This window comes from Lutra lutra, chromosome 9, assembly GCF_902655055.1.
Source record: "Lutra lutra chromosome 9, mLutLut1.2, whole genome shotgun sequence".
In the NCBI taxonomy this organism is placed as follows: Eukaryota; Metazoa; Chordata; class Mammalia; order Carnivora; family Mustelidae; genus Lutra; species Lutra lutra.
In genome coordinates, this window is record NC_062286.1 from 61,032,388 (window position 1) to 61,045,295 (window position 12,908).

General features: G+C 36.6%; 1 protein-coding gene and 1 pseudogene across 9 annotated transcripts in view; one reads left to right on the forward strand and one right to left on the reverse strand.

Moving 5' to 3' along the window:
- Nucleotides 1–12,908, reverse strand: part of COMMD1 (copper metabolism domain containing 1) — a 233,439-nt gene that overhangs the window by 126,993 nt on the left and 93,538 nt on the right. The window contains exon 3 of one of the 9 annotated variants that reach the window (XM_047746845.1): nt 11,365–11,397. The exons of the other annotated variants lie outside the window; for them this stretch is intronic. Coding sequence (XP_047602801.1) covers nt 11,380–11,397 — 18 coding nt within the window. The 3' untranslated portion in view covers nt 11,365–11,379. Of the gene's footprint in view, nt 1–11,364; nt 11,398–12,908 lie in introns of those variants that run through there. 9 annotated transcript variants of the gene reach the window in all.
- LOC125109698 (mitochondrial import inner membrane translocase subunit Tim8 B-like) lies at nt 9,019–9,268 on the forward strand (annotated as a pseudogene).

Consider the following 12,908-nt stretch of genomic DNA (forward strand, 5'->3'; position numbering starts at 1 on the left):
AAAGGAGAGACTTGCAGGATATTGGGAAGGGGGCAAGTATATTTTACATGTGAGAGGAACATCAGTAATTTTGGCCAGGAATGTACTGTAGTGATTTAAAATATGTTCACAAATTCTTTGACACTGCCTTCAAAAGCTGGAGCGTAAGTCCCTTCCCCTTGAGTGTGGGCTGGACTTAGTGACTCAGTGCCAACAATAATAAAAAAAAGTTTAAAGTTACTTCCAAAGGACAGAGTAGGAAAAGGGAAAAATGGTTAACTTTACAATGGAAAAACTTGGTAAACACTATCTTAAGATGTGATGACAGTTAACATCAACAGTCAGGTCATATGGATTGCTTGTATCCTCTATATGGTGTGACGAGAAAGGCCCTTCACCTCTGTTACAATCTTTCCCAGAACCTGAAGTCCAGTCTTACCATAAGAAAAAAAAACAGACAAGCCCAGATTGGGGGACATTCTACAGGGTATGTAGCCCCTATGCTTCAAGACTATATGGTCCTGAAAAATAAGGAAAGATGAGAGACTAACACAGACCAGAGGAAATTAGGGAGATATAACAACCAAATGCATTTAGGTAGCTTAGTCAGCAACTTAGTGGTACTCTGAATTGGATCCTGGAACAGAAAGAGAATATTAATGGAAAAACTGGTGAAATACAAATAAAATCTGTGGTTTAATTAGTAACAATGGGCCAGTATTAGTTTGTTATTTTTACATTTTACAAATGTACCATGGTAATACAAAATGTTAACAGGGAAAATTGGATGAAGACAAGAGAATAAGGGAACTCATTGTACTATCTCTACAACTTCAGTGTAAATCTAAAATTATTTAAAAAATAAAGTTAATCTATAACCTTCCCACCCCCTTCCCCCCAAATCATACCTATTTCAGAGATTGGTAAGAGGGCTGAATGAATCAATGCACAGAACAGTGCTTGGAGCACGATGAGAGTATATTAAATAATAGCAATTACTATTCTTATATTAAGCATTAGTAGACATTTGCTAAATGGATGAATATTAAAACAACAAATCAACAAAAGCTAAATTAATTCCATACTTGTTATACTGTTCCAGTCCTCTTTATTTCCCAGCAAAAATAAACTATGACATATACTTTTTTTTTTAAGCAGAAGTAATGGTGTACAAGTCAGTAACTAAGTCATACAAGGCACTGTGGCTTCCTGCTTGCTTTTTCTTTCTTGGATCACTCACTAGGGAGGAAACCAGTTGCTATGTAACTCTATGGCCAACAACCAAAAGTGATCTGAAGCCTCTTTCAACAGCCACATGAGTGAACATGGAGGCATATCCTCCAGCCCTAATCCTTGGGGTAGCTATAGCTCTGTCCAATATTTAGTGCAACTCAAACAGGAACCCTGAGATAGAATCACTTAACTAAGTTCCTCCCAAATTCCTATCCCAACTCCTATGTGAGATAATAAATGCTTGTTGTTTTTATGACCCTAATCTTAGGGGTAATTTGTTAAATAGCAATAGATAACTAATATGTGGACCCTCTCCCTTAATTCACTCAAAAATTTATTGAAGGTATAAACTAACAAGACACTGTAGCAAACATATATTGATTTTGCTTGTTCAGAATGCCTAATTCCTTTGGCAAACTACTCCTCACCTGTTCCATATACAATATAGCAAACATATATTGATTTTGCTTGTTCAGAATACCTAATTCCTTTGGCAAACTACTCCTCACCTGTTCCATATACTCTGTTTTTGACTTCCTCTAATCTACTTACATTAATAACACTGGCAATAAACAGGAAGTTGAACTTATTCAGCAGTTATTCTGAGCTGGTTCCTAGTGAGTACCACTCATCATTTACTGCTACCTGCATTTTTGGGTGATACTACTAAGTTCTCTTTAATTAATTACACATAGAGCTATCAGGAAAGTTCAGAAAAATGAGAAACCTGAAACTTAGCTTCCAAGTTCAAAAGTCCCACTTTCTCCTTCCCCAATTAAGAAATTGTTTTATAAAAATACACACAAAAGTGCTAAGAATGGCCTTATACCATTTATAAAAATTAACTCAAAATGGATCAAAGACCTAAATATAAGAGCTAAAACTAGAAAACTCTTCGACGAAAACACACAGGAAAAGTTCAATGACATTGGATTTGGCAATGAATGATTTCTTAGATATGACACCAAAAGCACAGAAAACAAAAGAAAAAAAAAGATAAATAGGACTACATTAAAATTAAAAATTTTGTACATCTAAAAAGTGAAAAGGAAACCAACTGAATGTGAGAGAATATTTGCAAATCATGTATCTGTAAGGGACTGATACCTGGAATACATACAGAACTCCTATAACTCAATAACACCAAAAGCAACAACAAAAAACAGGTTAAAAATGGGCATAGGTCTTGAATAGCTATTTCTCCAAAGATCTACAAATGACCCATAAGCATATGCAAAGATGCTCAACATCACTCATCATTAGGGTATCAAAATCACAATACCACTTCACACCCATTTGGATGGCTATTTATTTATTTACTTATTTATAGTTTTGAGAGAGACAGAGAGAGAGCATGCAAGCAGGTGTGGGCGGGGGGGGGGGAGGGGTGGGCAGAGGGAGAGAGAGAATCTTATGTAGCCTCCATGTCCAACACAGAGCCTGGCCTCAAGACCCTGAGATCATGTCCTGAGTAGTAATCCAGAGTCGGATGCTTAACTAACTGAGCCACGCATACATAGATGGCAATTCATTAAAAGAAAGAAGGAAAGTGGGGTGCCTGGATGGCTCAGTTGTTAAGCATCTGCCTTCAGCACAGGTCATGATCCCAGGGTCCCTGCTCAGCGGGAAGCCTGCTTCTCCCTCTCCCACCCACACCACCGTCTGTGTTCCCCCTCTTGCTCTCTCTCTCTCTGTCAAATAAATAAATAAACTTTATTTAAAAAAAAAAAAAGAAAGAAGTAAAGTGGAAGAAGGAAAGAAGAAGGACGGGAGGGAGGGAGGAAGGAAGGAAAGAAGGGAGTGTTGACAAGGATGTGCAAAATTTGGAATACTCATGCATTACTAGATAGAATGTAAAATGGTGCAGCCACTGTGGAAAACAGTTTGGTAGTTCTTTAAAAATGTAAATACAGAATTACCATATGATCCAAAAATTCCGCTCCTAGGTATACACCCAAAAGAATTACAAGCAGGGATTCAAACCGATTTTGTACATCCATGTCCACAGTAACATTATGCACAATAGCCAAAAGGTGGAAACAACTCAAATGTCTATCAATATATTAATGGATAAATGAAATCTGGCAATACACACAATGGAATATAATTCAGCCTTAAAAAGGAATGAAATTCTGACACATGCTAGGACATGGATGAATCTTAAGATACTATTCTAAGCAAAATAAGCCAGACACAAAAGGGCAAATATTGCATGATTCCACTTATACGAGGTACCTAGAATAGGGAAATTCATAGATACAGAAAGTAAATAGAAGTTACTAAGGGCCAGAGAGAGGTAGGAATGGAGGATTATTATTTAATGGATACAGTATTTGGGATTAGTAGTGATGGTCACACAACACTGTTAATGCACTTAATATCACTGAACTCTACACTTAAAAATTGTTAAATGATAAAGTCTATGTTACATATATTTTATACAATAAAAAAACAAGAGCTAAGAATGAGTTTGGACCAGAGGCCTTCTACATTCATCTTGGCAGTAGAGCAGTGGCATACATGGAATGAAGCCCACAGCCAACCAGCCAATACACAAATACTAGCCAAACACAAGCAGTTTCAACATTGCTGAGAAGGATATACTGTCACTCTGAGTTCAGCACAAAGAACTTAAATCTAAAAATTATTTCCAAGTCCTAGTAAGGCTTGGTTTCCTGGCTTCCTTTCAAGCACCCCATCTGTCCACAAGAATAGAACCAGAGAGTCTGAACAGCAACAAGCTGAAAGAAGTCCAACACCAGAGGCTGTCTGTCTGTTGGCAGGCTACTAGTCAGAAGCTGAGGATTTCAGCACTACCAAAGCCCCGTTCTCACAGGGTCAATGAGCTTACAAAGACAAGCACTGAAATCTCTCTCTCCCTCTCTAAATCATTTTATTAAAGTATAATATACGTACAGAAAAGGGTACATCATAAGAAACAATGATTTCTTGTAAAGCCTATTAGGAAAAATTTAAGCTCAGTAATCTCAAATGCATCTCTTTATAAATCTGGAGTTTAAAAATAAAATTACTTCAGAACACTATGGACTCTGAAAAACAATCTGAGGGTTTTGAAGGGGCGGGGGGTGGGAGGTTGGGGGATCCAGGTGGTGGGTATTGGAGAGGGCACGGATTGCATGAGCACTGGGTGTGGTGCAAAAATAATGAATACTGTTACGCTGAAAAAATAAAAAATTTAAAAAAAATTACTTCAGAACAAATAGCATTTTCTTAACTGACAAATATTAAATCATTACTTTTAATTTATTTTTTTCTAAATCGAAGGGCTAATCATAGCTATCGAAAAGCTCAACTTGCGTATTGGATGGTCAACTTAGCAATAAGATTATTAAAGACTGAGTTCATCTACTTATACTAACATATTCATGCAGAAAATCCAGAGTTACCTCAAATTCCTCATTTTCTCTTTTCCACATGCCTTCTAACTTACCTCAAAGCAACCCATCTACAGTCAAAACATTTCTTCTGCCTGCTCACATCTTTCCACCTTGACTGTTAAAATTATTTCTATCTGCTCTGCTAATATCATCTCACCTGAACCACTACAATAGCTCCAAGTGTTCTCCTGACTTTAATTTTTGGGGGGGATGGAGAAACAATACTGATTTTTATTAGTTATCCCTGGGCTTGACAAATTTTGAAACATGCTACAGTGAACTTTAAAAAGGAAGAGAACTGTCGAAATCGTGGAACAGAGGTGGAAATGTGGAATGGAGATTATAGGAGGTCTACATAACCCATTTGGAAGTGGAGTATTAATTTTGGCTTTGTTCATTCTGGATACTTAGCCTTGCTAACATAATGAAGGATGGAGTGTTTTGGTTTTTGCTTTGTTTTCACCCTGAGATCCCATTTTACCTACATATTATTACACAGAGATTTGGAAACAAAAAAGAGAATTGCTTTTAATGTGCAAAAAAACAATCCCAACCTCAGTGATTTGGGGGGGTGGTCCCTGGTATCACAGCTTCACTCTGGACTATACTATAATTCATCCGTCATACATGAGTCAAAGTGATCCTACAAGAACATAAATCACATTGCATTATTCCTTTGTTTGGAACCTTCTAATTGTTTTCTATTACACTTAAAAATCCAAATTTCTTACCAAAACCAACTTCTTGCCTTTTGTTTCCTCTGCATTTTCCACTTCTAAATCAGCCTGCCTCCTTAGAAAACCTTTCCTCACTCAGGCTAAAGCAGTAGCCCTTTACTGTGAGGTGGGATCTGGCAGCCATAATTTTTTAAAGATCCCTGGGTGAGTCTGATACTCAGTGATGCTAAGACCAGTGCACTAAGAGTCTTGCTTTTGCTTGCAATAATTTTTCTGCCAATTTACTTCTTGCTATTTCGTACTGCCTGTGGGTTGAGAAACTAGAAAACCAGCATGTAGGACGTGATAAAAAAAGAAATGACAATCATCAGGAACCTGTACTAAACCCTACCAAAGGTCGTACCTACCTGTTAAATGCAAGGGGTATGTTCATGAACTCTAAAGAATCTGTACTGCCTGTACCAACTTTTCTTAGTTCATGACTCTCACCTCTGAATAGGAGAGCTGAAGTTGTCAGAGAAATCAAACGCAAATGTTACCTGCTCACAACTGCCTTCCCTAACTCTGAGCTTTGGTAAGGTTCTTCAGTTTCTGATATACTTCCTTACATTAATCACTGCTGTTTTTCTTCTTCTGTCAGCTCTGTAAGATAAAGGATTTGTCTGTGTTGTTCACTGACATATCCACAACACCTCTACAGAGTCTGACACATTGTAGGTGCTTAGTAAATACTGAATTCGGTGATTCATTTATTCATTCAACTAATATTTACTGAACATCATGTGCCAGACAGCATCCTAGACCTTGAGAATACGTCAGTGAACAAAACAGTAAAAATCCTTGCCCCTTATATGCTGATGTGGAGCACAGGCAAGATTAGTAAATAAAACAAAATATATAGTATGGTAGTTACAGTAAGTGGCAGGAAGGAAAAACACACACAAAAAACTAATCTATGATAACAAAAGGTATGTTACTGGTTGTCCAGGAATTGGGGTAGAGGGAGGGATGGATTATGAAGGGGCACAAGGAAATTTCTGAGGGCTGATGGACACATTCTGCCTCTGGACTAAGTGGTAATTTCACAAGTGTATACATCAGCCAAAATTAATCAAATCAGACACTTCAGATGGATATAGATTATATATGGATATTATATCTCAATGAAGTTTTAAAAAATAAAGCAGGTAATGGAGGACTGAACTTTTAGAAAGATGGTCAGTGAAAGCATATGGAGAAGGTGAATTAGAAAGAAAAAAAAGATGTCAGAAAAGTGGAAAAGCTATTAATGTAGAAATCTGAGGGAAGAGCAATCCAGAGAGAAGGAAGAGCAAATATACAGACCCTAAAAAGGAGCATGTTTGACATGTTCCACAAATTGGTAAGAAGGCCATTGGGTCTAGTTAGAGAAGAGTGAGTAAGGGAAAGAGCTAGCTATTAATCTGATTGAGATAGGAAGCCACTAGTGACATAAGAGCCATGAATACATGATGTGACTTACAATTTAAGAGAGATACTCTGTTGATATACTACTGTGTGTTGAGAATAAGTTAAAGAGCAGGTGCAAATAGACCAGCTGGGAGGATGTTGTTATGATCTAAGAGAGAAGTGTTGGTGATCTGAACAGAATAGTGGGGTGGGGTGTTAGTGAGAAATAGTACAATTTAAACCATATTTTAAAATTAAAGCTAGCAGGATTTGCTGACGGACTGGATGTGGGTGTGAGAAAAAGAAAGGATATAAATTGGAAGAATGGAGGTGTCACTAACTGAGATGAAAAAATGAAGAAGGAATAGGTTTAGAAGGCATATGGGGAACTTAGTATGGGGAACTACATACCTTTTCATATTTAAGTAGAATTCTCAAATATGTCATAAATATATATCTGGAAGTTAGGGGAAAAATCTAGTTTAGAGATATAATTCAAGAGCTGTCAGCATATAGATGGTATTTAAACCCATAAAAATGGATGAGATAACCTAGGAAGTGTGTTGTACATAAGAAGAAAAGAGGACCAAGGCCTTGAGGCCAGGGACACTCCAACTTTTACATTTTAGGGAAATGGAAGGAGCCAGCAAAAGATATCTAAAAAGGGGAAAGGAAAGAGCAGACTACATAGCTAAGAGGAAAATCAGGCAAATATGGTATCCCGGAAGGACAAGTGTTTCAAAGGAAAGAGAACTCAAGTATGTCAAATAATGCTCATTGGTCAATCTCAACCTCAATGCAATCTCAAAAGGGTATTACTTAAGACCAAAATAAATGCAAAACATTATATAAATTTTTAAACAGCGACTTGGCTAAGAAAACCAAGTACTACATTAATAATAGAGCAAATATTTAACATATCAAAAATGAAATACCACTTATTACACAATAAGAAGTATAATATATAAAACATACTCAAAATGTCTACTTTTCAACTGGTAAATTATTAGCTACTGAATAATTCTGATTTTAATCTTTCATAACTAGATGACCACTTTAAACTTACATTTTCCCCCATTAACTATAACCTATTCTCTGTTATGTAACTATCCATTTTAATTTAAAATGTTAAAAGCTTTTTTTGCATCTTTTTTCCTGTTTTGGTAAACATTTCCTTTTGTACAAGGTATTTTTTGTAAACAGCTAATTCAGAGGTAGTCAGAATTTAAATATTAAGTTTTGGATCTCCATGTTTGTTTTTCAGCAAATGTGAACTCAGTAAAAAAAAAAAAAAAAAAAAAAAAAAAGGCTTTCAAGGGAGATAAAATTTCTTATTCTTTTTCTTTTCTGTGGGTTACAGACTCTAGACATTGTCTTCTATAAATGAAACCTTGGAACTTAAATTCAGGACCACAACTTTAGAACACAAACTATTATGAAACATACCTTAGAGATACAAAAAAGGGTTCATCCATTCAGAACTAAAGTTTAAATAAACTCCATGTTCTAAACCTGATATAAAATATAAAATGAAAAATTTATTTGGAAAAAAATGCATTCTAAACTGATTTAATAATCCCCAAACTGTTAAATTTCATCAATCCCTAGTGATGAAGACTGGTTTATTACCAACACTAATTTCTGCAGAAGTTATTCTTTATTACATTGCTAAGAGTGAAAACAAGCTTAAATACAAGAATTATCAGAAATGGGCCAACCATTACAGCTTATATAACCAAATGAGAAATCTAAGCTCCCCTTGGTAGATTTTTGGAGTAAGGCAATATGATCTTAAAATGGTGACTGAGCACTGATAAAAACAATGGCATTTTATTTATTCTCTGTATTCTATCCTTATATTTCATTTTTTAAAAAAATTTTATGTATGTATGTATGGATGTATTGAGCATGAGCAGGGGAAGCAGCAGAGGGAGCAAGAGAGAATCTCAAGCAGATTCCACACCAAGCGTGGAGCGCCAAGTGGGGCTTGATCCCATGACCCCGAGATCATGACGTGAACTGAAATCAAGATTTGGATGCCCAGGTGCCCCTATCCTTATATTTCTCCATATATTTATACACACACACATAAAGTGTCGGTATGTACATATGTATATAAATGAGAAAGGGCGTGTCAGAGAATATGTGTATGTTTTAATCTTTGTTTCTTTTCCTATGACACAAAGCAGGGAGTTGTGATGGCACTGCTCAAGCTGGTGAAGCTACAGTGGAGCATAACAGAGCTCAGCTGCTAAATAGTAATAATAAACTGGTTATTAATCACCCAAGCTTTAAGGAGGATAATGGCAGACCTGGGGGAGGCAGATGAAATGGAGCTGCAGCACCTGGGGGCAGCCAAACAACAGAAGGCACCTGCAGTTCACTGCACAGGTGTATCACATCTTGGAGCTATGCTGGGATAAATGTGTGGAGAAGCCAGGGAATTGCCTAGACTCTCCCACTGAAAATTGTCTCTCTAGTTGTGTGGACTGCTTCATTGCCACTACTATCACCAGTTAGTTTGCCCAAACTATACAGAAAGGAGAACAGTAGGCTATCCCCTAGAAGAGTCACAGAAAAGGAAAAGGACTTATTATTAAGCACACTGAAGAACCAGGGAGGAGAGGCTGTCATTCCTTGTCAGGTCAACTTGAGGCTGTTACCAAGCCTGTTGGTACTAAAAAGTAACAAATGTTTGTAAAGTGAAATTTATTTATTTGAAAATCAGAAATTCCATGTCGTATCACAATTATTCAATAAATGCGAATTCTCCAAAAAATTAAATTGATTATTTTTTAAAGATTTTATTTATTTATTTGACAGAGAGAGATCACAAGTAGGCAGAGAGGCAGGAAGAGAGAGAGGGGGAAGCAGGCTCCTTGTTGAGCAGAGAGCCCGTTGTGGGGCTCGATCCCTGGACCCTAAGATCATGACCTGAGCCGAAGGCAGAGGCTTAACCCACTGAGCCACCCAGGAGCCCCTAAATTGATTATTAATCACAGGTTTTAGCAGGTACTTACTCTTCATTAGCCAGAATTGCACAAGAATATCAGTACATTTCATTTTAATTTATTTTTTTAAAGACTTTATTTATTTATTTGAGAGAGAGTGAACACGAGCGAGGGGGGTAGTGGCAGAGGAAGGAGAAGCAGACCCCACTGAGCAGGGAGCCCAATGCTGGGCTCAATCCCAAGACCCTGAGATCATGACCTGAGCCTAAGGCAGATGCCCAATCAACTGAGCCACCCAGGCACCCCAGTACATTTAGTTCTAGGAGGAATTATGGAAATTAAATGTAAGTGAATGCTTTCCTCGGAGATTAGACACTTACTTAGCCTTCAGATAAAATGTTGACTTTTTAATCCAGAGTCTAAACCTGTCCTGATTCTGTAAATGCGAGTGAGTAGAACATTGCATATTCCTATTATCTAACTGCATACAAATGACAGAACTAAACATATGATGAGTTGGTCAGAAAAAAAAAAAAATCAGATCAATAAAGACAGACACTATTTTCTTCCCTGTATCTGCTGAAAACACACTCCTAGAGGAGTGCCTGGTACACTAAAACCTAGTCTAGAAAAGGCAGTAACACTAGCCATTTTTAAAACAAAAGAAACAGAGCTTTGTATTTATGACCTCTATAGGCAGGGTACCTCAAAATGTATACAAAAGAACAATTTGGTGGAAGATAAGAGGAACAATTTATTACTGAATAGTTTAGCACTGAGGTTGTTGCTAGATGTTTTCTCACAAAATGTCTTACTGTGTCTTGTAAAACAAGAAGTCACAAAAGAGGGGTGCCTAGCTGGCTCATTCAGAAGCGCATGCAACTTTTGGTCTCAGGGTTGTGAGTTCGAGCCCCATATTGGGTGTAGAGATTACTAGCAAAATACATAAACTCTTAAAAAAAAAAAAGTCACAAAAGAAAAACCAACACATCTTTATAAAATACCAAAATTTAGTGTTTTTTTGTTTGTTTGTTTGTTTGTTTTTTAAAGATTTTATTTATTTATTTGACAGAGAGAAATCACAAGTAGGCAGAGCGGCAGGCAGAGAGAGAGGAGGAAGCAGGCTCCCTGCTGAGCAGAGAGCCCGATGTGGGGCTTGAACCCAGGACCTGGGATCATGACCTGAGCCGAAGGCAGCGGCTTAACCCACTGAGCCACCCAGGCACCCCCAAAATTTAGTCTTTAAAAAATAACCATTAATGAGACTCCACTAAACATTTGAATTATCCCCCCAAAATTTACTATTTTAAAGAGAAAACATTCTATGATAATTAAGTTCCAGAAAAGAAAAACACAACATGGAGTTAATTAAGTATGTTAAACAACAAAATTTTCGTAAAGACATCTGCCAGATTCCAACAGTCCTCAAGGCTTAGGGACCCTCAGTGATTTATGACCAAATATGATGGGATCTCAATCATACAAGTAAAGTACTTGCTCTTTCCTTTGTACATGAAATGTTCACCTCAAAGTTTTGTGTCCTTTCACGATTGAATTCATGTTTTATTCTTGCAAAATCTTTTATTTCTATTGAAGAAAAACATTCATTCTAAGATAAGTAATTAGTTCACCAGTTCATACTCATTTTCTTTAGTTCTGTAGATTTCCATAAACATATACTGCTTTAGTTACTTCTCTATTACTTTGGCTTCTTCATCTTCCTGAAGTGTACTATATTGTGTTAAAAGAAAAAAGTCAATGAGTGTACTTGGCCGCTGATCACCAAATGTACTTTCTGTACCAAAGAAATAAGTAACACAGACAAACTAGCAGGAGAAAGCAATTTAAATACAGAAGGGAAAACAAAAAACCCACCATTACCACATCTAGTTCCTGAAGACAGTCCCCAAGCACTCCATATATTATGGTAACTAGAAGTACTATGCCAACATATATTGAACTCTCACTATAAAAATTTGATGCCAAGCCCTATTTACACTTTAAATCACATTGTTTGGCTACCTTTAATACAGTGGTTCTCTGTATGAATTCATCCAACTCTGGATGAATACTGGAATCACTAACTTTAACGAATACTGATATCCAGGTCCCATCCCCACAGATTCTTATTTAATTGGTCTCAACACCATCCTAAGCATGAAAAATTTTAAAGCCCCACAAGTGATTCTTAGGTGCAGCCATCATTGAGAACAAATGATTTAAAACAACATAAACTGAAGACAGTAATTTAGACACTTTGGGGTATATCAATACACACATATGCATATATACACAGAGTTCAAAAAAGTAGGTCATTCTTCTTGGAAGCAACCTCTCAGTATCCTAGAATCATTAATCCTCTCACAAGTTCATTCAATGTCTACATATGAAAATAACTTTGACTTTGTTGCCTATAAATGTTCTAAAAACTGGGAATTTGATAGAGTACTTCAGAAATAATATTCACTTAGAGGCTGACAGAAGTACTAACCAAGGATCCAGGTCTCACAAAAACATTTCCTATAGGATTTGGGCTGTATATTTTATTGCCAGCCTAGGTTATATATTGATATATTGATTTAAGAATATATTTGCATTCAAAGGACTTGTGGGTTAAAGAGCAATTTCAATATCAATGCTGTTAACTACTATATTGTATTACGAACACGTTTTTTTTGGCTCCTAAAAATTGGTGTCAACGGTTTTTGGGGAAAAAAATCAATTTGGTAATCTCCATTTTAGTTTTCATTTTACCACGTAGTACCTCTGTCTAAAGGAAGTCGTATCTATCTCAGACACCTTCTCTAGAAAATGGGGATAGACTATCTCACCTGTGTAATTCATTAGGTAAGTGCTTAAGGGCTCTCTGACTTCTAATACCTGTTGATTACGTTGTGATAGGTAAACTTTCTAGAAACATCAATGTCCATTTATTTATATATTGTCTGTTGCTGCTTTTGAGCTACAACAACAAAGCTGAGTACTTATGACAGAAACTATATGGTTGTCAAGCACAAACTATCTGGCCACTTAAAAAAAAATTTGCCAACTTGTTCTAATTGATCACAAAATGTCCCTGAAGCTAGCCAGCAAATTATTTGTAGTGATGTTTAGATTTACTGTTGGCAGAATCTTTCTACACTAAAAAAACAAACAAACAAACAGCTGAATGCCACTTTGGGTAACAAGATCAAAGAAAAAAATTTAAAGATTTTAAAGTAGATTTAAAAATCCCTGTGGTG